Genomic DNA, 24,989 nt, shown 5'->3' on the forward strand with positions numbered 1-24,989 from the left:
AAAACATTCATACATTCAGTGAGCTTCGAGTTTAGCTACACGACACTTACAATCTAAATATTAGAGACCCCCAAAATCTAAACATTAGAGACCAAAATCTAAACATTAGAGACCACTCACATTCTAAACATTAGGGACACTCAAAACCTAAACATAAGATCGCTAGAGAAGCAGATTCTAATACTTACACTTCTCTAATTAAACATTTTTTAAATTAAAAAAAAGTTCACAAAGAAAAATAAATTTGCATAACATATATCTGCTATCCTCCGCACCATATCTTGGTTTTTCATATCACACTTTTAAAAATCACAGTTTGTAAAAATCCTCACATTTTACTTAATATGAATTTGTTGATGTCTATTTTCTTTCTTCTGCAGAACCACTACAGCCATTGCTTTTATAAAATTAAAATCTCTTTTATGCCGTTGAAGACCTTTAGGAAGGCAACCAATTTAACTGAGCTTTACCTCAAGTCTCAGTCCATTTTTCGTGTCTATACTAAATCTCAGAAACTTTAGAATCCAGTTTAGTTTTTATACTGCAGACAAACGCAATGGTGCTGAAAATGTTTTAGGGTCTAAATGATCGAACCTCATACATCGATGGACGTAGAATGCATCATGGTGGACCTAATGGTGTCACTGCTGACCGATAATTTTGGCGTGCTGTTGTTTGGTAACTTCCTCATTTGGAAAGACCTGCCTAGAGTGGGTTGACTGGAAAACAAAATGTTAACGATATAAGCACGATACATAAGCAACGTAGTACACTTATATCAAAACATAAATAAAATTATGCATATTTAAAAAAATATATTTAAAAAACACTTTGATTGTCAAGTTACAAACATTGTGCATTAGTTATTTGATATAATTCCCCAGCACCTAATACCCACTCAAATATTTACTTAAAAATAAACGTCACCCAAAAGTTAAAATAAGAATACATATTATAAAGCAGTGATCTAGTAATTTGGTGAGCTGAAGTTTAGAAATAAAGTAAAAAATAGCTTACGTTTAAATAAAATAAAACTGAGTAGAGCTAAAACTAAGCAGAGATTACATTAAGTAAAAAAAAAAACGAGCTAGTGTAAAAAAAAAAAATGAAAGGTTCAGAAAGTGATTCATTCTTAAAAACAGTTTTAAAATCTAAACACGCCCTCCTAGTCCTAAACTCCCCCCCCCCCCCCAACATATGTGGATCTATATCGTGTATTAAAACTTATTATGTCATTTTAAAAATAGTTCCTACAAGTTTTGTTTTTCGATGAACTAATATTAAATCTGTTTTGTGTATCCGACAATTTTGTTAACAAAGATGATTTTAAGAAAATTTCATCAATTATGATTCTGTAAAGATGTGCTATTTTTCAAATGATTAAATTATAAACATAAGACTAAATTTAGAAAGCACAGAGTTAAGTGCGCTAATTAAATGAAATAATTAGGTGCAAAATACAAAGTGAATAACGAGATCTACTAACTTTAAAATGCATCTACTAAATACGAACGAAAACCTAGATAATCCTTAGAAAATTTAAGAGAATTCTAGAAAAAAAATTTAAGAGAATTGTAAGAGAAATCTAAATGAGTGCTAAAAATAAAACAATAGAGAGTTCTAGATCAGATCTAAGAAAATTGTAAGTAAAATCTAAGAAGATTCTTTAAAAAAGTGTAAGTAAGTAAAAATGTAAAAGAAAATAATTAAAGGAAATCTATGAAAATTGTAACTAAAATCTAAGACGATTAAAAAAAAATTGTAAGTAAAATCTAAGAAGATTCTAAAAAAAAAGTGTAAGTAAAAATCTAAGAGAAAATAATTAAAGGAAATCTATGAAAATTGTAACTAAAATCTAAGAGAAAATAATTAAAGGAAGACTATGAAAATTGTAAGTAAAATCTAAGCCGATTAAAAACAAGGTAATTAAAAAGTCTAGTGACAATTTTAGCGCAATTTCCTTATGTTATCTAAAAATAGCTCTGTCGTAGCGTAAATCAAGAGCAGGGTTAGTAAAACCATTGGTTAGTTATTAAAACGTTTTTTATTAATTTTTTTCAGTATTTTACATGTTTTATTTACAATAGAGTTACATGACTAAAAACCATTGCGCGCCTACTGAACGTGATGGCGCAGCCATGGAACGCGATGGCGCAGCTATTGAACGTGATGACGCGTGTGGTGTGGTTGGAAAAAATGCCTACTAATTCGGTCCAAATTTTAATTAATTCAAAAAATTTTTTGTGACCGAACGAAAGGATATTTTTGAAAACTTTCTCTGGCAATATTGTTCTAAATTATGGCAGGAATCGATTGGTACATGTTTCATGTCGCTTAGTGGTCTAGTTGCCGAGATATTGGCCAAAAACTGCTTTTTTTCGAGGTTTTTTGGCTTTTCCGGGAAATCCATGAAAGAAAACCGTAATTTTTATGGCCTATGTTCATCCTCGTAACTTGCTTAACATAATTGCTTTTGGAACTAGTCATTGATATTGCTTCGTTTAGGAGGAGATACGACTTAAAGCTGCGGACACACATCCATCCATCCATACATTCATACATCCAGAAATGACGGGTTAATAAACGCAATGGACACCAGCGAGAAAAGTCTCAAAGGTATTTGAGAGGTGTATAAATTCATTAAAAAATCATGCACAGCGTATTTACAATTAATATGGTTATAAAATCCTGCCTGTCTGGTTTTTTTCGGACTTTACTAAAGATTGGATGTATTTGATGTTTATAATATTTTCGGTAACTAAATAAAAATTAAAAAAAAAGCAAAAACAATTTGGTTTTCACGTGTAATGGCGACATAAACATGGCATCCTGCTATTGGATAGGCTGCCATAGATTTTATTGTACACATTGTAAGCTAAAAATAGAAAACTAGGTCATGGGGTTTTAAATTTGCATTGTTATTTAAAAACTTGATCTGCAAAGTTTTGTAAACAAATAGTTATCGATCACTAAGTTACTGTACAGCCAATCAATATTTGTCTTACGAAAGTGAAACATCCGGTTATAACTTAGGCTTGATGAAAATAAATAGAAATGTAGCCTTAAACTCAACAAATTATTTTCAAGTTCTCTGGATTTGCAACTTTTATAGCATTTATTCTAAAAATATAAAATTTCTAAATTAATTTTAGGCTTAAGTTTTTATTTTTTATTTTTTTTTTACGGTCTAAATCTTAAAAAGCACGTTTTTATTCCATGTCAACAACATTGGGGACGGAATCTCGTCAACTCGCTCGCCTCCATTCTCCAGAATGGAAATTGCGCTAAAAAGGTGTAAGTAAAATCTAATAGAAAATGAATAGAAATCTAAGATAGTTGTGGTCTACCTTGTGAGAGAAACGGAGTTAGAGAAGCAGGTTAGGGTTAGCGTTAAAGCGAAGGATACAAGCGTGGTGGGGAGGGCGTGGCGGGCGGAAGACGGGCTATTCGGACAGGCTGGGCCAACCTTCTGCGCTGGATGACGACGACGGCAATTCCGATGACGATGACCGCAGGAATCCCCACGACTAGGGCGGCAACTACAGGCCAGACCGCGTCGTCGTTGATGGCGTCGTCGCTGCTGGAAGTGTTGGTGTTGGTGGATACGCCGCTGGGGAGGTTGGTGGGGAAGGGGAGGGTGAAGAATGGGAAGGGTGGGGTTGTGGGGTCTGTGTGGGGGAGTGTGGGGGAGATGGGTTCTAGAGGCGACGAGGTCTGGGATGGTGATGTCGAAGGTTCCGCTTGTGGTGATGGTGTGGATGTGGTGACTGCGGAAGTTGTTGAAGATTGACGTGTCCCGGACAATGTCGAGGATATATATGTCGTCTGCGCGCTTGTAATGGACGTCCTGGTAGTCGGTGTTGTAGTAGTTGATGTCACAGTAGTCGGTATCGTAGTCGTTCGTGTAACAGTAGTCGGTATCGTAGTCGTTCGTGTAACAGTAGTAGGTATCGTAGTCGTAGGAGTAGTATGAGTCGTCTGTGTGGTTGTAGAGGTTCCCGCTGACGTAACAGGATCCTGTAGTCTCGTTGTTGACGTCACTTGTGTTGTCGATGGCGTTGGGAGGGTCGTGGTGACCTCTAGTGGCGAAGTGTCCGAGTCGCTGACTGTTGTTTGTGGGTGCGATGACGTAGGCAGGTTTGACACGGGTGACGTCACTTCCCCAGTGGTGCCCGTGATTAATACTTCTGTTCCACTTCCGGGATTGGACGAACCGGAAGTTGGTTCCGGAACGATCTCCGCGGCGACCGACGAAACATTTTCGGAATTGGCCAGCAGCCCAGAAAAAAACAAAGCGACGTTGTTGGAGTCAGCTTCTGTCAGAGCTTCGTTGGTGAGTGGTAATGACTTCATGACGCCACCGTCTTTTTTAGTGAGCGGTGATAACGTCATAACATCAGTATCTTCGTTGGTGAGCGGCGATGACGTCACAACACCGGCGTCTTCGTTGTTGAGTGGGGATGACGTCACACCGCGTTGGGATAATGCTGTACCATCTGTCGACTGCGGAGCGTTAAGAAACACAAAGTCCGCCGTTTCATTTTTAGAAACGGAAATTCGGCTGTCTTCTTGGGGTAACCACGTGGTGATATCACGTGGTATGAAAGCCTCACCACTTGGGTTATTAAGTGTACGAAAGGATATATGTGCTGGCTTAATCACTTGAGCGGATATGGCGGCATCTAATTGAGATTTTAATTGATTTTTTGTCTTTAGATTAATTACTTGCTTCACTTCCGGTTTGAGTAAAATTGTTGCTGGAGTTGTAGACCGGAGGTGGGGAGGGTCCTGTGGTGGGGTGACAGGAACATGAGTCGTGTGTGTGGAAGTGACGTCATCGCCCCCCGGGCTGTAGTCGTTGTAGTCCCCGTCCCCGGGGTACAACCTGCGCACCGTCTCTCTGCGCAGCTCGAACAGCTGACGCTGGTCCTCCATCCACTTGAGCTTGTCCAGTTCCAGACTCGCAGGATTGTCCGGCGACGTCACCTGGGTTGCACGTTCACGTGTCGGTGACGTCGTGACGTCGCCCGGAAAAGTCGTGGCGAATCTATTTTTGTCTTTGCTTGTTACGCTTTGCGACTTTCTACTTGTTACAGTTTGTGACCTTTTGCTTGATGTTACACTTTGTGACCTATTACTTGTTGTAACAGTTTGTGATTTTTTACTTGTTGTTACAGTTTGCGACCTTTTGGTCGTCGGCCTTGACACGGGAGCTACACTGTCATTAGGTCGTAGGAGTTTATTTTTATGCACGAATTCCGGAAGTCGGCTGGGGAGTCGGATCTTGGAGTCCCCGCTGGCGGCCATGTTGATTGTGCTGGGTAAAAAGTCGGAGCTCGCCTCACCACTGTTGGGGCTGCTGTCTTCAGTGTGCGGGGCTATACACTGGCTCTCTAGGCTCAACACAAACCTGGAACATGAAACGAAGAATTAACAATTCAAATATTGTCGTAAATTAAATGTCGCTTCTATGCATTAATACTAATAGTTTCGCTGTCTGTCTATCTATCTGTCTGTGTATCTATCTGACAAGAACGCTGTAGAGAAAACACAAGCAAATTAAAAACATGCATAGTTAAACAAAAAAGAAATATGACGTCACATTGGAGTATATAGTAGAAAATAATATCAAGCCGGAGAGTGCACACAGTAATATGACGTCATTGATTCTCGAGTAAACATTGAATTAAAAAGCCAATTTTGTCTAATCTAAGTGGTTTGCGTGAAGAGTTTCTTTCATACAATTATTCGGGTAGGGGCGAAGCCCCACCCCCGCGTAAGAACGTCTGAGCCCCCCCCCCCCTCCCCAACTCAAAAGAAATATCTTCATCGATACTCTATAATAAAATTACCGCCTAATTAATGTGTCTAATCTAAACAGTGGTTTGCTTGCAGTTTCTTTCATGCAATTCTTCGGGTAGTGGCTAAGCGCGACACCAGTGTTTCTTTCAGACATTTTCCTCCCCGGAGGAGGGAACTTTTTCTAATCTAAAAAGTGTTTTTCGTGCACAGTTTTTTCAATGCATCTCTTACGGTAGGGGCGAAGCCCCGCCCAGGTTCTTCCTTTAGTTTGTATGATCTACAAATGCGACCAGTGTTTCTTTCAGACTTTTTCCTCCCCGGCGAGGGGTGGGGGTAGTTGAATTTTTTTGGGGGGCGGGGGTAGAATTTTCTGGGAGGGGGCGGGCACTGGAAAAAGTATATAATTATATTTCGTTGAATGGGACGGTAGACATGTTTTGGGGTGTGTGTGGGGGGGGGGGGGGGAGGCGGAGCCCCCTCCTCCCAAGTAGAGTTGCCGGAAAGAAACTCTAAATGTGACTTTTGTCTTGAATGAGATTAGATGCATGGTTTAGGGATATGCCTATGACTATATTTTGTATAAATTAAAGTACCAATTCTGGATAAAAATCCGTTTTCTATGTCATTTTTTGTTTCCGGTTAAATTGAATTAAGATGGTGATTTTGGACCATTTTTCTCGTGTTTAATTAAGTATGTTTTATTTAAACTATTCCAATTGCGTTCTGATTGGTTTGTGACATATTCAGCTTAGTATTTTGAAATGTTTATGATTCTCCTTGTAGCATTTCATAGTAGTCAAAATAATTTAAGTAGTAACGCCAGAAGGCAGGGTGGGTGGGGAGAGGGGGGTGGACCGCACATAGTGACATCATCGAAGGGGATAACACCAAAATGAAATATAGCTACTTTGAATTATTTTAAAAACTTATTATGGTTATCTACATCATTAAGCATAGGTGTTACCATCGGGGATGGTTTTTTTCCTTACGGTTTTAATCTCTCTCTCTCTCTCTCTCTCTGTATATATATATATATATATATATATATATATATATATATATATATATATATATATATATATATATATATATATATATATATATATATATATATATAGGCGGAGGAATGACATCCTCGGTTACCGCACCAAGTGTCACCTGATCTGGTGGCTCCACTGGTTTCAAGTAATACTTTCACATTTTTACCCTGTACAGGTACACGTCCCCATCAAAGCAATACCTGAAGCTACCGAATTAATTAAACTAATTAGCAACCGTATTTTTACCTGGTATTTTGCTGGCCCACCACCAGTATGTTGTACTGTCTGGAGGTCTGGGTCACGTTGACCCTGGCGGCGTCCAGCACCGCGTCACCCTGGACCAGCTGTATGGTGACGGTGGGGGCGGGCAGGGCGCGACGCTGGAACAAATCGAAAGTAGAAACAATAACCTTGTCGTGTACGGCTACTGTAACATTAATCAACTAGCATAGCACGTTAATAAGAGTTATCGTTTTTTTAACGGCTTTTAAAAAATAAGTGGTAAATTTGTTTTAAAAATTGAAATATAAGTAAAATTCCACGACTAATCCCGCTAATCTAATCCGCGTTTTTAGTGTGCTGTGAGTCAAGGCTTATACTTAGATCTGTAGCGAGCCTATGTAAATATTTAATGAGATAACTTTTTTTCCCTTCTAAGCCAAGATGGAATCTAGTTTGAAACTAGGAATGTATGACTGAGCGTTAACATTATTGACAGGTTTTATTTCTAAGTCAATACTTTAAGCCACTAATTCACAGAATCTGATCCACAGCATATATATATATATATATATATATATATATATATATATATATATATATATATATATATATATATATATATAACTAAACCACTGACATTTTGTCTTACAAATCTTTGTATAAATAAAACAACGCCCTCACCATTTGAGCTGCTCCATGATTCTGGCCACGCCTACATAAATCTGGAACCTTCTCTACCCTGGTGGAAGAGAAAACAGTTTAGTGCTGGGACATTTTGTTTCACTGAGGGGCGAGAAATATCTAGGTAGCCATTCTTTTAACTCGCCCCCCCCCCCTTTTTTTTTTCTTTTTTACAACACCGTGGACTTTTTAGTTATTTTGAATGATTCCCTACATTTAAATTTTGATTGAATTCTACAGTTAAAAACGTCAATTAATATCAGAAAATCTGGAAGTTAATTCTCGATGTCAGAACGGGAAGTTTCCTTTCAGACCAGATCCAAAATGGAGCAGATGAAGTAGAGTTAACCTGTTTTGTTCAGGTATCCATTACAGCTGGTTGAACTCAGAGACGTCGTTCGGGACTCGAGTCCATGAACGGATCTCGAGACTTTAGTGAGTGATATCTTGCTCCCTAATGTAGGACATTTCATGTGTGTGTTTGTGTGTACGTGTGTGTGTATCTGTAGTAATTGTGTGTGTGTGCATGTGTGTGTATGTGTGTGTATATGTAGTAATGTGTGTGGGTGTATGTTTGTGTCTGTGTGTACATTTGTGTGTATCTGTAGTAACTGTGTGTGTGCATGTGTGTGTATGTGTGTGTATCTGTAGTAATGTGTGTGTGTGTGTGTGTGTGTGTGTGTGCATCTGTAGTAAACCGTCAGGTGTACGCCAAGTGTCCTTGACATACTTACCAGATGACATCTCCGCAGGCGATGACAAGTGCCACCCCGGAGCCGTCATGACAGATGCCACTGACAGAGACAGGTGGCAGTTCTACCTTGACAGACGTCAGTGTGACATTACACGCGGCCGCCTGTAACAGAAGATTGAAATAAAATGTCAATGGACTTTGATAAGGAAATAAATTAACAGTACAAACATAGAGAAGGATGAAGCATGGACAACCAGAAAAAAAAGACAAAAGTTTGAGTTTAGTTGGAGCATGGGCGGCCATATTTGACGTGTCTGGTGCCCTATGGTAGGGCATGGGCGGCCATATTTGACCGTGTCTGGTGCCCTATGGTAGGGCATGGGCGGCCATATTTGACCGTGTCTGGTGCCCTATGGTAGGGCATGGGCGGCCATATTTGACCGTGTCTGGTGCCCTATGGTAGGGCATGGGCGGCCATATTTGACCGTGTCTGGTGCCCTATGGTAGGGCATGGGCGGCCATATTTGACCGTGTCTGGTGCCCAGTGGTCGACGAGTGACTACCCAGGTATCTGTCTGTAAGACTCACTCACTGTCAGATAGCCCTGACCATACCCCTGACTATGGATCAGACCCAAGCCCTAACAATGGGTCGTCTGGCTATAGCTCTGACAACAGCGACAGAGCTCAACCCACCCCCACCTCCCCCACACACACACCCACACACACACGCACACATCCAAACAATTTTTCTGACAGAGAGTCACGCAAATCTCAAAGAAAAAATATTCTGGGATTACTAGATGCTAGATGAGGAAACTTAAAACTTTACAATGCACATCACTAATGTGACTAAAATATTTATTACACTAGCCTTCAATACATCAATTAATAGATTGCTTTTGTTAAGCGCTAATTTAACTTCAACTCTTAAAGCAATCTATCGCTGAAACTGTATCTAATAGAGCTAGAAAGAATAACTGGTTTCAAGTCACCCCCTCCCGTCTCCCGAAGAAAAATGTCTGAAAGAAACACCGCACAATGAATAACTGGTCTTCCGTGGTAGACCAATTTTTAAAGCTTTCTATACACACAATAGTTTTGTGCGTGATTTTATATAGTCCATTGTTTCTTCCCCATCCACAAGTGTAACAACACACCCCTGTCAATAGCGTCATTTAGGCTTTATATCTCAGTCAAGAGTCGCCGCTAAGTCAGACTGCTAAGTCATACGGCTCGGTCAGCCAGCTGGGGTAATCGTCAACTTGTCAGACACTAAGGTGAACTCATGGTCAGCAAACAACGGGAAAATCCGAAATAATGCGCAACATTCCGAACACAAACAAACACGGGCCATTATGAGACAATGTTTAGTAACGCATACTCTGTTCTTCAACAAAAGAGTTTGTTTTCTTCTTCTTTCAATACGATGAACTTTGTTTGCTGTCTACACGTATTTGGTTTAAAAAGTAGGGAAATGTCATTAAATTTTTAATGACCTTTTTTGAATACACACAAATAATAACATCAATACAAGATATTTTCATGTATACAATATTTATAATGCATCTAGCTGCAAAAAAATGTTTAGTTAGATTTTTAATTTCTTAAAATTATATTTTTAGTTATGTAAATAGTTTTTCATTATTATATATTTACAGAAAATAATTTGCTTTCTCTTTTTTTTTAGTTCATTGTTACTGTAACGTTAACCTATCTATCAGCCAAATAGAAGGAGAACGTCCCCGGATTCTTTTTTCGGGGTCATATGCAAATACCTTACGGCCTAAGTGGATGAACACTTAACACAACGACCACTAGGGCTCGAATTCAATGTCTAGGGAAGCTAGTGATACTATTGTAATTAACACTCATCCAATCTACATACGACCTTTTAATCAGCGAACACAGATGTGGCCGAACACAAGGTTAAACTAGTTAAAATATTTAATGTATAAAATATCAAAATCCAACTTACAAAATGTAGGAAAAATCACTATCACAGATTTCTACACTGTCTAAAAATAGCCACAGGCCACACAACACTGCTGTAGCTTCAAGACTTACTTAGCGACAAGTAATATTAAACTAGAAGACTAAATCAACTGAAGAAAGCAAGGCACACACAGGTCTTAAGTACTCTCACGTTCAAATGGTCAGAGTCTATAGCCGGACAATATGGACGGCTGCCTGATCAAGGTAAAACTGCCTCGTAGACTGCCAGGTCAAGATAAACTGCCTCGTGTTGCGAGTGTGCAGTGCAATTAAAGACTTCTGTGACAGGGGAGGTTATCCTCAACTCATGTCGCCATTGGTTGGGATAATCATCTGATCAGAATCATTCAATCAGATTTTAATGGAAAATTTCTATGTCTCAAACACCTTAATAAGTCAGTGGAAAAACCCCAGGTGTTACACCATCATTCCATATAAGGAATTATACAATGTCAAAATAAAAATGACTCGACCTAAGTAGGTCACATCCCCTCCCTTTTTGGAAGTGACAGATAGGTTCCACAAAAAACATACATAAGGAACCAATCTGGCAATGAAATAACAAAAATGTTTTACAAATGTAGGCAATCAAAATCATAACACCAGATGAAAATATCCCTGAACATAAAAGGGAAGTAACTCCAACTTTTACAATTGGTGAAAGGGGAGTAACCCTTCAAAAGGTAATTATACATCAAAATCCCTCAGAAAAGGGTATTACAATATTTCCATGTGGATATTAAAAGTGGTAAACCCGCCAGGGTAAGACCTTTATTTCGATGACTAGCTACAATATCAATTGAGTCATATGAGACATATTATTATAAAAGATTACATATAATCAAAACCCACCTTTAATTAAGGTTCACCTGAAAATAAACAAAATATTCAACAGGATTGGAATTTTGAAAAAAATCAAAACTCACACCACTCATTTTCATATGAGTGACACTCAAACAAAACCTGTTTATGGTCCTAATGAACCACAAAGCATGTCACATGATCAATGTGTACACCAAGATTTTACATCCTTGACAAACAATCAGCCACAACATTATCACTACCCTTAATGTGTGAAATTTCCAGATTAAAATTTTGGAAATATAAGCACCATCTCAATATTCTTTGATTTGTCTGTCCTAACTTAGAGGTAAATTTCAGGGGATCATGGTCAGAAAACACTCTGACTGGATTGGTTGAAGAAGAGACATAGACTTCAAAATGTTGTAATGATAAAACCAAAGCTAAAGCTTCTTTTTCAATAGTAGAATAATTCTTTTGGTTCTCATTTAACTTCCTGGAAAAAAAAGGCAATGGGATGGTCAATTCCCATGTTGTCTTCTTGAAATAGGACTGAGCCAATGGCTAAGTTGCTAGCATCAATGGCAAGTTTAAAGGGTTTGCTAAAATTTGGTGCGGCCATAACAGGAGCATTTGATAAAAATGACTTAATGGTTAAAAAGGCTTCTTGACATTTATTTGACCATTCAAACTTAACACCCTTTTTCAATAATGCAGTAAGAGGTTCAGCAATAGCTGAAAAGTTTTGACAGAACCGCCTATAGTAACCAGCCATCCCAAGGAACTTTTTGATCTCTTTACAATTTTTGGGAGGTGGCAACTTTACAATAGCATCTACTTTAGCTTCAATGGGTCGAACTTGGTTCGTTCCCACTTGATAACCCAAATAGGTAATTGAAGCTTTACAGAAATCACTTTTATGTAAGTTTACAGTAAAATTCACTTCAGACAATTTTCTAAAAAGGTTAGTCAACTGAACAATATGTTCTTCAAAAGTATTAGAAAATACAACTATATCATCTATGTAGGCCTCACATTGGTCTATGTCAGCAATGACAGAGTTAATGACCCTCTGGAAAGTTTGACCAGCATTTCGCATACCAAAGGGCATGCGTTTGTATCTATAAAAACCATTAGGGGTTACAAAAGCAGATATTTCTTTTGCACGGTCAGATAAGGGGATTTGCCAGTATCCTGAAAGTAAATCAATTTTGGAAATTATCTTAGCCTGCCCAACTTTATCAATAACGTCTTCTATCCGAGGTAATGGATAGGAATCAGCTTTGGTGAGCGCATTCACCTTCCTAAAGTCGGTCACAAACCTGAAAGATCCACCGTCTTTCGGTACTAGGAGACATGGGGAACTCCAGTTGCTAAAACTGGGCTCAATGATATCATTCTTGAGCATATAATCAATTTCATCTTTTATCAAAGCAGCTTTTTCCGGGTTAACTCTATAGGGGTGTTGTTTAATGGGTTTTGCGTCACCTACGACTACATCATGAGGTGGTACTTTCGCTTCTTTGGGGACATCCCCAAAAATAGAGGGAAATGTCTCAAATAACTGAGACAACCTATGGCTTTCCTCTGTGGACAAATGCATAAGGTGGACATTCAAATTATCTAAAAAGGAAGAATTTACCAATTTCGGGGGTTTCAATTTATCATGTATCACATCATCAGAAACATTTGAACATACAGGTAAAGTAATTTTAGCTGTGGATTGAAAATTGTTACAATTATCATAATACTTTTTCAGTGAGTTAACATGATACACTGTCTGTTTCTTTCTTCTGTCGGGCGTATTGACAACATAGTTCAAATCACTTAATTTTGAATGCACTGTAAAGGGTCCACAATATCTCAAGGATAACGCATTGTTCAGATTAGGCACTAACACAAGAACTTTGTCGCCTGGATTGAATGTTCGTTTACAAGAACTCTTATCATACAGTTCTTTCATTCTCACTTGGGCCTTTCTTAAGTTCTTGTGAGCCATTTCGCACACGGCTTTCAGTCGAACGTGAAAATCGTCGAAGTTTTCCACTAGATGATCACTGGTACCTGTCCAACGTTCGTGTATCAGCTTCAGGGGGCCACGGACAGAATGTCCAAACACAAGTTGAAAAGGCGAGTAGCCTAAAGAGTCCTGGACACAGTCCCTCGCGGCGAAAATAATCCAAGGAACAGACTCATCCCATTGGGTGTTACTATTAGCGAATGTCCTTAGCATGGTTTTGAGGGTTTGGTGAAACCTCTCAAGTACGCCTTGAGACTGAGGGTGGTAGGCTGAGCTGGTGATGTGGGTAACGCCTAGCTTGGCTAGCGCTTCCTGAAAATGGCGACTGGTGAAGTTGCTGCCTTGATCTGTTTGCACGATTCTAGGTAATCCAAAGGTAGTGAAGAACCGGGTCATGGCTCTGACTACAGTCTTCGCCTTAATGTTCCGTAAGGGAATCGCCTCGGGAAAACGGGTACTTGAACACATAAAGGTAAGTAGGTACTCGTTGCCCGCCTTGGTTTTAGGCAAGGGACCTACACAGTCCATGACGATTTTAGAAAAAGGTTCTTCTAATACAGGAATCGGACTCAAAGGGGCCTTAGGAATTGTCTGGTTTGGCTTTCCGGCCAACTGACAGTTCGTGCAACTTCTACAGTAACGCGACACATCTTTTCTCATTTTGGGCCAAAAGAACAGTTCTTTGATCTTCGCCGTCGTTTTAGTGACTCCTGGGTGCGCTGACATTGGATGGTCATGTGCCAGCTTAAGTATTTCATGCCGATAAGGTGGAGGGATCCACAGCTGGTTTTTACCCAACCATGGTACGGCTGGTGAGGCAATCACTGGTATAGCGCGACGAAAGAAGGGGCCGTTCTCGGAGAAATATTCTCCATCGTCAGATGATAGAGATTTTTCGACCGTTGCTTTGAGTTCCGCGTCGACTTGTTGAGCTTTAATGATGTCTTCCTGAGATATCCTCAGGGGTAAGCCCAGGCTTGTGTTTTCTGGAAGCATAGACTCCAGTTTGGGAGTCGAATTTCTTGACGATGATGGCGGGTGTGGTTCAGGCGTTGGGTCAGCTAATTGTTTGGTCTGGCTTCTTGTCACCGCACATGCAGGATACAGTTCATTATCATTATCTGGAACTGTTGACAAAGGGTCTGAAACCGTACAGGGGTATACTTTGCTTCCCGCAAGGTCATTCCCTAGAAGTAGGTGTACTCCTGGGACAGGAATACTATCTATCACACCTAAAATGATCTCACCTTCGACGAGATGATGTTTCAGGGCAAACTTGTGTAGAGGGACGACAGTAGATTTTGTCCCCACTCCCTGGATAATGGAAATCCTTCCGGTGTTCGTCTCTGGTGAAATGTCCATTGAACTTTTCAAAAGGAGTGATTGTGACGCTCCTGTGTCTCTTAGAACGGTGATATTCTTCTGAGACAACGGATCACCTGGTTTGCTAATGATGGCTTCGGCAATAAAAGATGAAAAGTCAACTTTTCTCGATCCTTCGAGATCGGTAGACTCGGAAGAAACTGGATGGTGGCGAGAACAGTCAAAATGTGACTGCACATAATGTGTGGAGACTTGACTACCTTCTTGCGGACCTTTAGGGTTAGAGTCCTTTAGAATTCTAGAGTTCATAGTTGAACTGGCTGCTTGAGGGGATAGAGCATAGTGCGCAGAAGTACGCACCACCTCTCTGTTATTCTGAAGACGTTTGTAACAGTCCTTGACATGGTGACCAGGCCTTTTGCAGAACTGGCATACTGCTCGACGATTGAGAGTTGATCTTGGTTTCTCCCTGGACTGTGATGTCTTCAAATGTTGGCCAACAGGAGGATTGCTGCCAAAAAGGGGAAGCACGGGGTTGAGGCGGTTTCCTGACACTGGTGGTTTCTTATGCACCAACATATATGTGTCAGCCGACTCAGCAGCCTTCTGGATGTCAGTTATCTTGTTATCCAGTATGTGTAGTCGTATCTCTTCAGGCAGGGACGATAGGAATTCTTCCCTTAGGATAAGTGACCTGAGCTTCTCAAACTCAGAAACTTCCTCAGAGTGTAGCCACCTTGAGAATATTTTCTCCTTTTCAAAGAGAAATTCCACATATGATTGTGTGGGTAACTTGCGGAGTGTTCGGAATTTTGTCCGATAGGCCTCGGGCGTCAGTGCGTAGGCCTTTAAAATGGCAGTCTTGACCAAACTATAGTTATTTTGAACGTCGTGAGAGAGTGCCTGGTATGTTTTTGCAGCTTTCCCAGTAAGGACCGAGCTCAATAAAGCAGTAATGGAAGTTTCGGGCCATTCACAGGTCTTCGCTAAACTCTCAAATGAGTTAAAGAAAACGACCAAATCTGTTTCATCAAATTTAGGAACTAATTTCCCAAATTTGGCAATCACTTGCCCTACCGACAACTTTTTTGGATCTACCGGAGAAGTGACATCACTAACTTGACCAAACTCTAATTCCAACCTCCTCTTATCTAAAGCAATTTTGGCCTCTAACTCCTGTCTCTCTAGAGCAACTTTCTCCTTCTCTAAAGCAATTCTAGCTTCTAATTCTACCTTCTCTAGAGTTTTCTCCTCGCGGAGCAACACACCAGCCAACAAACTTTCATCAAATACTCCTTCATTAATGAAATGAACAACAATTTTATCTCTTAACACCTCTGACTTCTGCGTAACAGAATAATCCAATTTCAATTCCTTAACAACACTAACCAAAACTTTTCTGCTCAACTTTTCTACATCTTCAACAGTAGGATTAGCCAAAAAAGACTCCATAACACTAACTTGAAAATCACAACAAGCCTAGATCCTTTAAATTAATACACAGCGTTGGGCCGTGTACTTGACCTCTAAATGTAGGACGTGACACGTCTGCTTATTTGACCTAGATACTCTAGCCTGAGCGCGCGTTGTAAGAACACTGCGCTACTGGATATAAAAACAACTAAATCCAACTAACCTTAGTATTCAACTGATATAACCAACAACTGGAACGACAGATTAAATCTCGGCGAGCTCCCACTTTGTAACGTTAACCTATCTATCAGCCAAATAGAAGGAGAACGTCCCCGGATTCTTTTTTCGGGGTCATATGCAAATACCTTACGGCCTAAGTGGATGAACACTTAACACAACGACCACTAGGGCTCGAATTCAATGTCTAGGGAAGCTAGTGATACTATTGTAATTAACACTCATCCAATCTACATACGACCTTTTAATCAGCGAACACAGATGTGGCCGAACACAAGGTTAAACTAGTTAAAATATTTAATGTATAAAATATCAAAATCCAACTTACAAAATGTAGGAAAAATCACTATCACAGATTTCTACACTGTCTAAAAATAGCCACAGGCCACACAACACTGCTGTAGCTTCAAGACTTACTTAGCGACAAGTAATATTAAACTCGAAGACTAAATCAACTGAAGAAAGCAAGGCACACACAGGTCTTAAGTACTCTCACGTTCAAATGGTCAGAGTCTATAGCCGGACAATATGGACGGCTGCCTGATCAAGGTAAAACTGCCTCGTAGACTGCCAGGTCAAGATAAACTGCCTCGTGTTGCGAGTGTGCAGTGCAATTAAAGACTTCTGTGACAGGGGAGGTTATCCTCAACTCATGTCGCCATTGGTTGGGATAATCATCTGATCAGAATCATTCAATCAGATTTTAATGGAAAATTTCTATGTCTCAAACACCTTAATAAGTCAGTGGAAAAACCCCAGGTGTTACACCATCATTCCATATAAGGAATTATACAATGTCAAAATAAAAATGACTCGACCTAAGTAGGTCACAGTTACATAAAATCTTGTTATTAAAACGTTTTTATGCACTACTTTTTCGGTACTTTAAAATTTTTAATACAATAGAGTTGCATGACTAAAAACTATTGTGCACCAAATAAACATAAAAAATGTGCGTGTAATAGCGCGGTAAATAGTACTTTGTATATGAAATTTTAATTAATTCTTTAAAAATTAACTAGGCAGGAAATTCAGTCAAATTTGATGTCGGATTTCATTGTCATGGGGTCTTGATCCACGTGCCATAGAAGTGGTAAAATTTTGCTCGCCCTTTTAGACCAATGGCGAGGAAGCAAGTTAAGTAATAGCTTGTAAAAAGTGAGTATTTTAAAAAGAGAAAGAACACGGTATGACTAGTACTATAGTACTAGTAGAGCGGCTAAATATCTTTACAAAAATGTGTTTGTGTATTTTTACAAATTCCAAATCACTGATATCTAAAAACATTTTACCCGAATTGTAAAAAAACAAAATGCATATTTTGGTTGCTAAACTTCTTATACTGGTGCATATAAAAAAAAACTGACCCCTTTCAATGACCCGTACTGGTGAACTCTATACCTGACCTTTTGACCCCAGCATTTGCGACAACAACAATGTACTCAAGGAACGTAACCCTGTCTGAAAAGTGACAGTTAGCTCCCCTGTTTTACGACATTAGCAGACAAACGTTTTCTGGTTCCCGCCCTGTTGACTCGGGCGACCACCACGACCAGGGGCCCTTTGATGGGGTCGGTGCTACTGACCCCTGCGTGTTTGCTCACAGCTGACCACGGCTGGTCAACGCTTGTTCAACACAGTTTCAACTTGTTTTTTTTACTGCTCGGCATGTGGGTCAGTGACGTCAGCAGTCAGCACGCGATCACGTGTTACATTCAATATTTGGGGGCTGGTGTTTTGTTCAATGCAAATTTCGGTACTGGAGAATATCCCGGAGCAGTAGGAAGAACTCGATGCCTCCAACACTACACTATAGAACCAGTAATGTCGAACTTTGAGTGAAAGTAAAGGGGGAGGGGGGCTGACAATGTGGGAGCTGTTTACGTCAAAAGTTAAAAAAAATATATTAAGAATTATGGTCTCTATGGTATCCACGCCAGTGTATACCAGAGCTGCCGCTACATCAGCTAAAATGCAGCTATTACATCACTCAATAGTAGTCACTCAGCCATCTCATTATAAATCTCAGCCATATCAGCATGGCCTATCATAAAACCCAACCATTCCATCATAAAACCCAGCCATCATTACACCCAACCACCCCATCATATCAGTCAACCACCCCATCATAATACCCAGCAACCCCTCTCCTATAACAACTTAGTTTTACATCTATACTGTCCGATTCCACTTCCAATGATGACCACTTAACAATGTTATGTCATCACTTATTGGGGCCTAGGATCGAATCACAGAACTACCTCATCAAACTTAGCTTCTAAAATATATATCCACCCTCTCCCCCAATGTAAGCTGTACTTGTACGGTCACCACGTGACCACCGCCCCGCCCTCCGCATACACGGAACATCACCCGTCTATTAGCACGTTTAACACACATGAGAGATGCCCATACCCACCACACCAGGGGCGACTACTCCCAACTGGGCATCAGTGTCTACAATCCTATGAACCAGATGGAATTCCCTGCTAAACTTCACATATTTACCGACCGTACATACAACTAAAATTAGCTACAATTTAAGCGCTGTGGAGTTTTGTCGTTTCAAAACTTTCAACAAATATCCAAATACGTCATGGACACGAATAGTAAACACCCACAGGCTAATTCTATTTTTTAAAATATACATTTTGTTTTAACTAGGCTCAATTCTTTTGTAGTAGTTAAACAATGAAATTTCAACCTGCGAAATTTAACAACTGGTGTTTGCTAGAATGACCCTTTTCGTTTTTAGGGGATTGAACTACAGGTAGGCTTAAGGGGTTCGTTATTGAATGACAAAAGCTTATTGATATAGTGGCGTATTGCGCAACTTTAAAATACTGCAAATTTTGCTATTTTTATACTCGCTTCTCTGAAAGAACTTGAACATATTAGTTGAGAAAATTATCGAATACCCCCCGCATACTTATTTTATAATTAGTGTTAGGTTAGGATTAAGTTATAGACGTCGATAATGTTGAAAAGTAGGATTAAATATTAGGTCGAATTAGAGTTGTTAGCGAAAAGACCTAAAAAAAAAACCTATGTATTTATGGCCGAGTCTGAATGTTTCACCATCGAACCAGAAAACATTATTTCTATTGTTCACATTTTCTACGCGACACTTTTAAATACAAAACTTAAGATATTTCTTTTGTAAATGGAGAAAATGGTTTAAAAAGCTTGAAAAATTATAGAATTAGAACAATTTTCAGTTGTTTTTTTTTCTTCGAATTATATTTTTTGAGGCCTTGTTTCAAATAGACCAACTATAAAAGTATATTGGATCAGGTGATATTATATATTGAATGTGGCTCGCATAAAAAGTTGATACTCATTATTAAAAGTACATGGTATAGTTAAATAATCTAATATTTTCATAAGGGAAAATTAGTTTATAAGTTCTAAATACTCCTCCACCCCCAATATTTCTTGAGTAATTCAAAGCTGGAGAGTGGGGGTGATGCATGTCCAGTGACCCCCACCCTTAACCCACCTCGAAAAGTGCAGGGGCCCACAGCGCCCGTAGGGTGGGTCCCGTGCGGTCACACTGACCCCGAATACACTCCACTCCCCGCGCAAGACGTCCAATAGAGTTGACATGCGTTCAAACATTGTACTTGGGTGGTGGGTGTTTGCGTGACGATTTCTTCAGCAAACAGCCGCTGAATAGCACCAGAGCTATGGAATTCTGGGCCGCCATTTGGGTGACCTGACCTATCGGGTTGGTAGCTGTCTAGCTGGTGCGGCTAGGCAGAGATTCACGTTGATACACATTTTTTTTACATGGAAATTTTTTAGGGTAATGAGGTTAATTATACATAGAGCCTCCCTAACTAGCTATGCTTTTACATTCTTATTGGTTAATGTCTATCAATAAAGAATATATAATTGGTTAATGTCTTTTAATAAATAATACTATTTTTAAAGGTACAGCTGAAGGTGATTTTATTTGACTTAGGAAAGGCGGTATATATATATACATACATATATATATATATATATATATATATATATATATATATATATATATATATATATATATATATATATATATATATATATATATATATATATATACATATATATATATGTGTGTGTGTGTGTGTGTGTGTGTGTGTGTGTGTTACCGGAAAAGTCTAAAATCCGCCATTCTATAGAATACCTAGGAAATGTGTATAGTGACTTATTTTTAAATGGGTCGTCGAAGTATAAAATACATCAGTATTTCATACAATACCTAGTCAGCATATAGAATGCCCAAAACAAACAGACAGAGCGTGGAATACGTTTCTCGCCAGAGCATTCAACCACCATTGATAGGTTAAGGTTAGCTTTAGGGTTAAGTTTTTGGACTATTTGTTATAAAGACTTTTACAATATGGGCACTTCATATTTTACCTGAGCAGCTCGTGCAGTTCTATATAATGCCTAGACATTTTATATAATGTCTACGAAAGTATATAACAACTTCGATATTTAATGCTTTGCCTGAAAACGCCAGCGATTGTATACTTTGGCTAAGCACTCTATAGAAAGCCTGGTTTTGTAATATATGGGAGATGGACTAAGTCATTTCTCTACAGAGAGCAACATAGATATCTACAGAACTATGTGCTTATAGATATTCAGCATTTGGGGAGGAAGACACAATAGATTAAACAGTACTATGGTAGATAAAACAGTACTAACGGTAGATGAAACAGTACTTGTGGTAGATGAAACAGTACTTGTGGTAGATGAAACATTGCTTATGGTAGATACAACAGTACTAACGGTAGATGAAACATTACTTGTGGTAGATGAAACAGTACTTATGGTAGATAAAACAGTACTAACGGTAGATGAAACATTACTTGTGGTAGATGAAACAGTACTTATGGTAGATAAAACAGTACTAACGGTAGATGAAACATTACTTGTGGTAGATGAAACATTGCTTATGGTAGATAAAACAGTACTTGTGGTAGATGAAACAATACTTGTGGTAGATGAAACAGTACTAACAGATGAAACATTACTTGTGGTAGATGAAACAGTACTTATAGTAGATGAAACAGTACTTGTGGTAGATGGAACAGTACTTATGGTAGATGAACAATACTAACGGTAGATGAAACAGTACTTGTGGTAGATGAAACAGTACTTGTGGTAGATGAAACATTACTTGTGGTAGATGAAACATTACTTGTGGTAGATGAAACAGTACTTATAGTAGATGAAACAGTACTTGTAGTAGATGAAACAGTACTTTTGGTAAATGAAACAGTACTTTTGGTAAATGAAACAGTACTTTTGGTAGATGAAACAGTACTTTTGGTAGATGAAACAGTACTTTTGGTAAATGAAACAGTACTTTTGGTAGATGAAACAGTACTTCTGGTAAATGAAACAGTACTTACCACACGTGGTATCAGTTCTGCTATTAAAACAAAAGGCAACAATAACAATACGCTCCAGGCGTAGCTGGCCATGGATTGGCTCTTTTTAAATCACGTGGTGCAAACAAGTAGAGCGAGAACAACAGGAAGTGACGTTTTATCACTTGCTCCAAGAGGGCGTCTGCGCATGTCATCTCCCAGTTAACCCTAGAATCCGTATCATCGTATCCGGATACTTCTGGGGGAAAAAGGAATTAAAAAGGTGGTATTTTAGTAGAGCAATCGCGTATTAAATGAAATAACTTTAATGTTCAGTAAATTATTGGAACTTGAGGTTTGATAAAAACTGGGGTACACAATGGATGAACAGATGTCACAAATAGGGAAGTAATAGACGGAATAGATTGGGTAGATTTTAAATAACTTTTTTACTGAACATGATAAAACAAAAGGCAGATAGTAATACATCAAAAGGCCTTAAAGGAAAGACGATACAGAAACGACGGACATATATAGGAACAGTTTGGGGTCGTCCATAAATGACGTCACACTCGTAGGGGGGGGGGGGGTGTCCGTAATTTTGTGACGATGTGTGATGAGGGGGAGGGGGGTGTTCAGATGGTGTGACGTTAGACTTTTGCATTATAAGAAAGCAATTTTAGAAAACGAATTTTAGCCGTTATTTCGCGTTTTAGAAAACTGTTTTAATAAATTGTAATAGGAATTGATTAAAACATTCTGTGTAGACATAGTTCAGACACAATTTTGGAAAAAAATATCGATGTTTTAAGAACAATTCAACTGCAATTTTTTTGGAGGGGGGGGGGTGTAGGCTGACGTGTGACGTCATTTTAGGGGGATGGCTGGCTTTTTGTGACGGTGTGTGACGGAGGGGAGGGGGAGAGGTGACCCCTTGATACAGAAAGGGTAATATAGGAAAGACGGACGTATACAGGAACAGATGATATAGAAAAGACGGACATATACATGAAAATGTACTATAAGAAAGTCGGACATATACAGGAAGAGTTGATACAGGAACATATCATAAAGGAAGAAGTGAGAGGAAACGATATCTGAAAGTTTCTGTCTGTATGGGGTGAAGTTGACGTGTGCATGTCATGTTTGAGGGTATAGAAGGGGAGATTACTTTAGATGTGCTGCAGCAAAGGAAGATAAACAAAGGCTCAGTTTGCCGACTAGTCGGGGTTGGAGAAGGGCCCCGGTGTGTGGGGCGAGGGGCGGGCAGAATCAGGGCGTGGTCGATAACACGGGAGTGTGAGGTTCGGGATGGACATGGGGTGGGGGGGAATAAGTACAGTTGGGTGGAAAGGTTAATTTTACAGTATTAAATAATGCTGCAACAATATATAAATCAATGGTACTCAAATAGACGTTTTGTAAGGTGGATGTCTTAAAATATACACGCTTTATTTATAAGGGATTGATAATTTTTTTAGAATTAATAAATTAAAGACTGATAAAAGAACAAGACTAAACATGGATGAAGATGTTCTATAACTATTAATATCAAACAGCAATCGATATATCTCTTCAATTTTGAACTTTTAAAATTTCCAATTTATAGTCTTCTTTTTGTTCCTTTCTCGTTTCTTGCGAGTTAACTTTTAAAGAAACTTGATTTAAAAACATTTTGAGTTTCTTAATTAACTGATAGGTTGAAATATGTTTATTGAACTTCTGATGAGCTGTGACTAAGGACAACCTTTTAAAACAGTGGTTCTTAACCAGGGTTCGACCGAACTCTAGGGGTTCGGTGACCCAGTCTCAGGGGTTCGGCTGAGATCAAGACAAACACCCGACTCATATGATTCACGATTGAACTATACAGAAGGGATCGGTGAATGCGAATATTCAACTGGTGGGGCTCAGTACCTCTGGTTTCAAATATGCATTTAAATATTACTTTCGTTGCTGAGAGATACTGTTTATCGCCACCATCATTGATAGAACTATCTGTTCTTCCTACTGCTTGGTGAGGGAGGTCGTCAATATTTAAAAAAACCTTTTTCTATATTATGTAAGATCCATCGTTATTTTGAATTAATTCGTCATTAATAGACTGTACCCTTGAGAAACTAGATCTCCAATTAGTTTAAAAGGGGAAAAGTATTGTATGTCCATTAACTGCGTTTGTGAAGTCTAGTTAAACAAAAAACCCACATATTTGCGAGTTTAGCGTTTATTTATTTCGATCTATGCGGTTATTAAAATATTTTCACACTTCTGAGGTTAAAAACCTTACACAATTTATTAAGTACTTCTAGTAAAAGTATGTAACATCAGGTTAAGGTTAGTGTGTGGTAAGGTAGTATCTGGGTTACGTATTTGGGTAAAACTTTAAGTAATGGATGGACGGCCGTGGCAAGTTGCTTGAGACAGTATGGTAAGAATTTTTAAAGTTGACCCTTAATTTTCTCAATCACTTTAATTTTATAAAGATTGTAAAGAGAATTTAAAATGGTTAATTTCTATCAATGTAAGGAATACATATATTCACATTTTATAAACGGCTATTATCTATCTATTTATTAATAGTTTTAGGATTACATTATTCAGTATAAGGAATACTAATTTTGGAAAGTTAAGATGTCTTTAGCCTAATATTTATTACACGTTGAAAAACAGATCAGAATAGCTATAGTGAAAACTATTGGTATTTATTAAACATGCATTTGGTGTTTTAAAGAGGCTTAAAGAAATTATAATACATAACAAGACCACTATTTATATGTTAAGGCTTTTAATATTCAAACTGTAGTAAGTTGTTAGAAAAAAAATACTGAAGTTATAAATAATTCTTGCTAATGAATATAATTTGAAAATAAAAGTATTCACCTCATAAAATCGAAGTATTATCACTTTGTTGATATTTTTGACGATGAAAAAATCCCAACTTCCGAAAATTGAAAATCTTGACTAATCTTTTTTTCTTAGCTAAGCTAAAAATTAACACAACAAAACAGCGATCTTGTTAAAATATATATGTCGTCTGCTACAAATGTGTTATCACATATCCCATAATTTCACGAGAGCCACTGACCCATGTCACCTTTAAAATTATGTACCAGGTCAGACACCACGTCACCCCACCTGGACAAAACTAGCCGTCTGCCCACCGTCACAACAGCTTCACCCTCCCCCACAAACCGCTGTTTCACCTGGCCAATGAAAGCAGACGACAGCTACCTGGTTGGGAATTCCCGCCATTTTCCGACTAGCCTGACGAATACAGCATCGATGTTTGAACAGAAGGATTTCACCGTCGTCTGCATCCTTTGAATGGCTGTCTGTTTGAACAGCCACCCTTCGATATGATCCCACGCTCAGCATTCTGGGAGCTTCTATTGTTTGCGT

General features: G+C 38.8%; 1 protein-coding gene across 1 annotated transcript; it reads right to left on the minus strand.

Annotated features, from left to right (window-relative positions):
- Positions 1 to 279: 279 nt before the first annotated feature.
- Positions 280 to 24,717, minus strand: LOC131951321 (mucin-2-like). The gene is made up of 7 exons (XM_059313675.1): positions 24,471 to 24,717; positions 21,633 to 21,849; positions 8,480 to 8,601; positions 7,746 to 7,803; positions 7,089 to 7,222; positions 3,467 to 5,410; positions 280 to 719 (listed from the first exon to the last, which is right to left on the minus strand). Exons 2-7 carry the CDS (start codon positions 21,702 to 21,704, stop codon positions 596 to 598), a joined length of 2,454 nt encoding a protein of 817 aa, XP_059169658.1. The 5' UTR covers positions 21,705 to 21,849; positions 24,471 to 24,717; the 3' UTR covers positions 280 to 595.
- Between the last annotated feature and the right edge of the window lie 272 nt (positions 24,718 to 24,989).

Source organism: Physella acuta, unplaced genomic scaffold (genome assembly GCF_028476545.2).
Source record: "Physella acuta isolate Inbredline_101_S28 unplaced genomic scaffold, ASM2847654v3 ptg000807l, whole genome shotgun sequence".
In the NCBI taxonomy this organism is placed as follows: Eukaryota; Metazoa; Mollusca; class Gastropoda; family Physidae; genus Physella; species Physella acuta.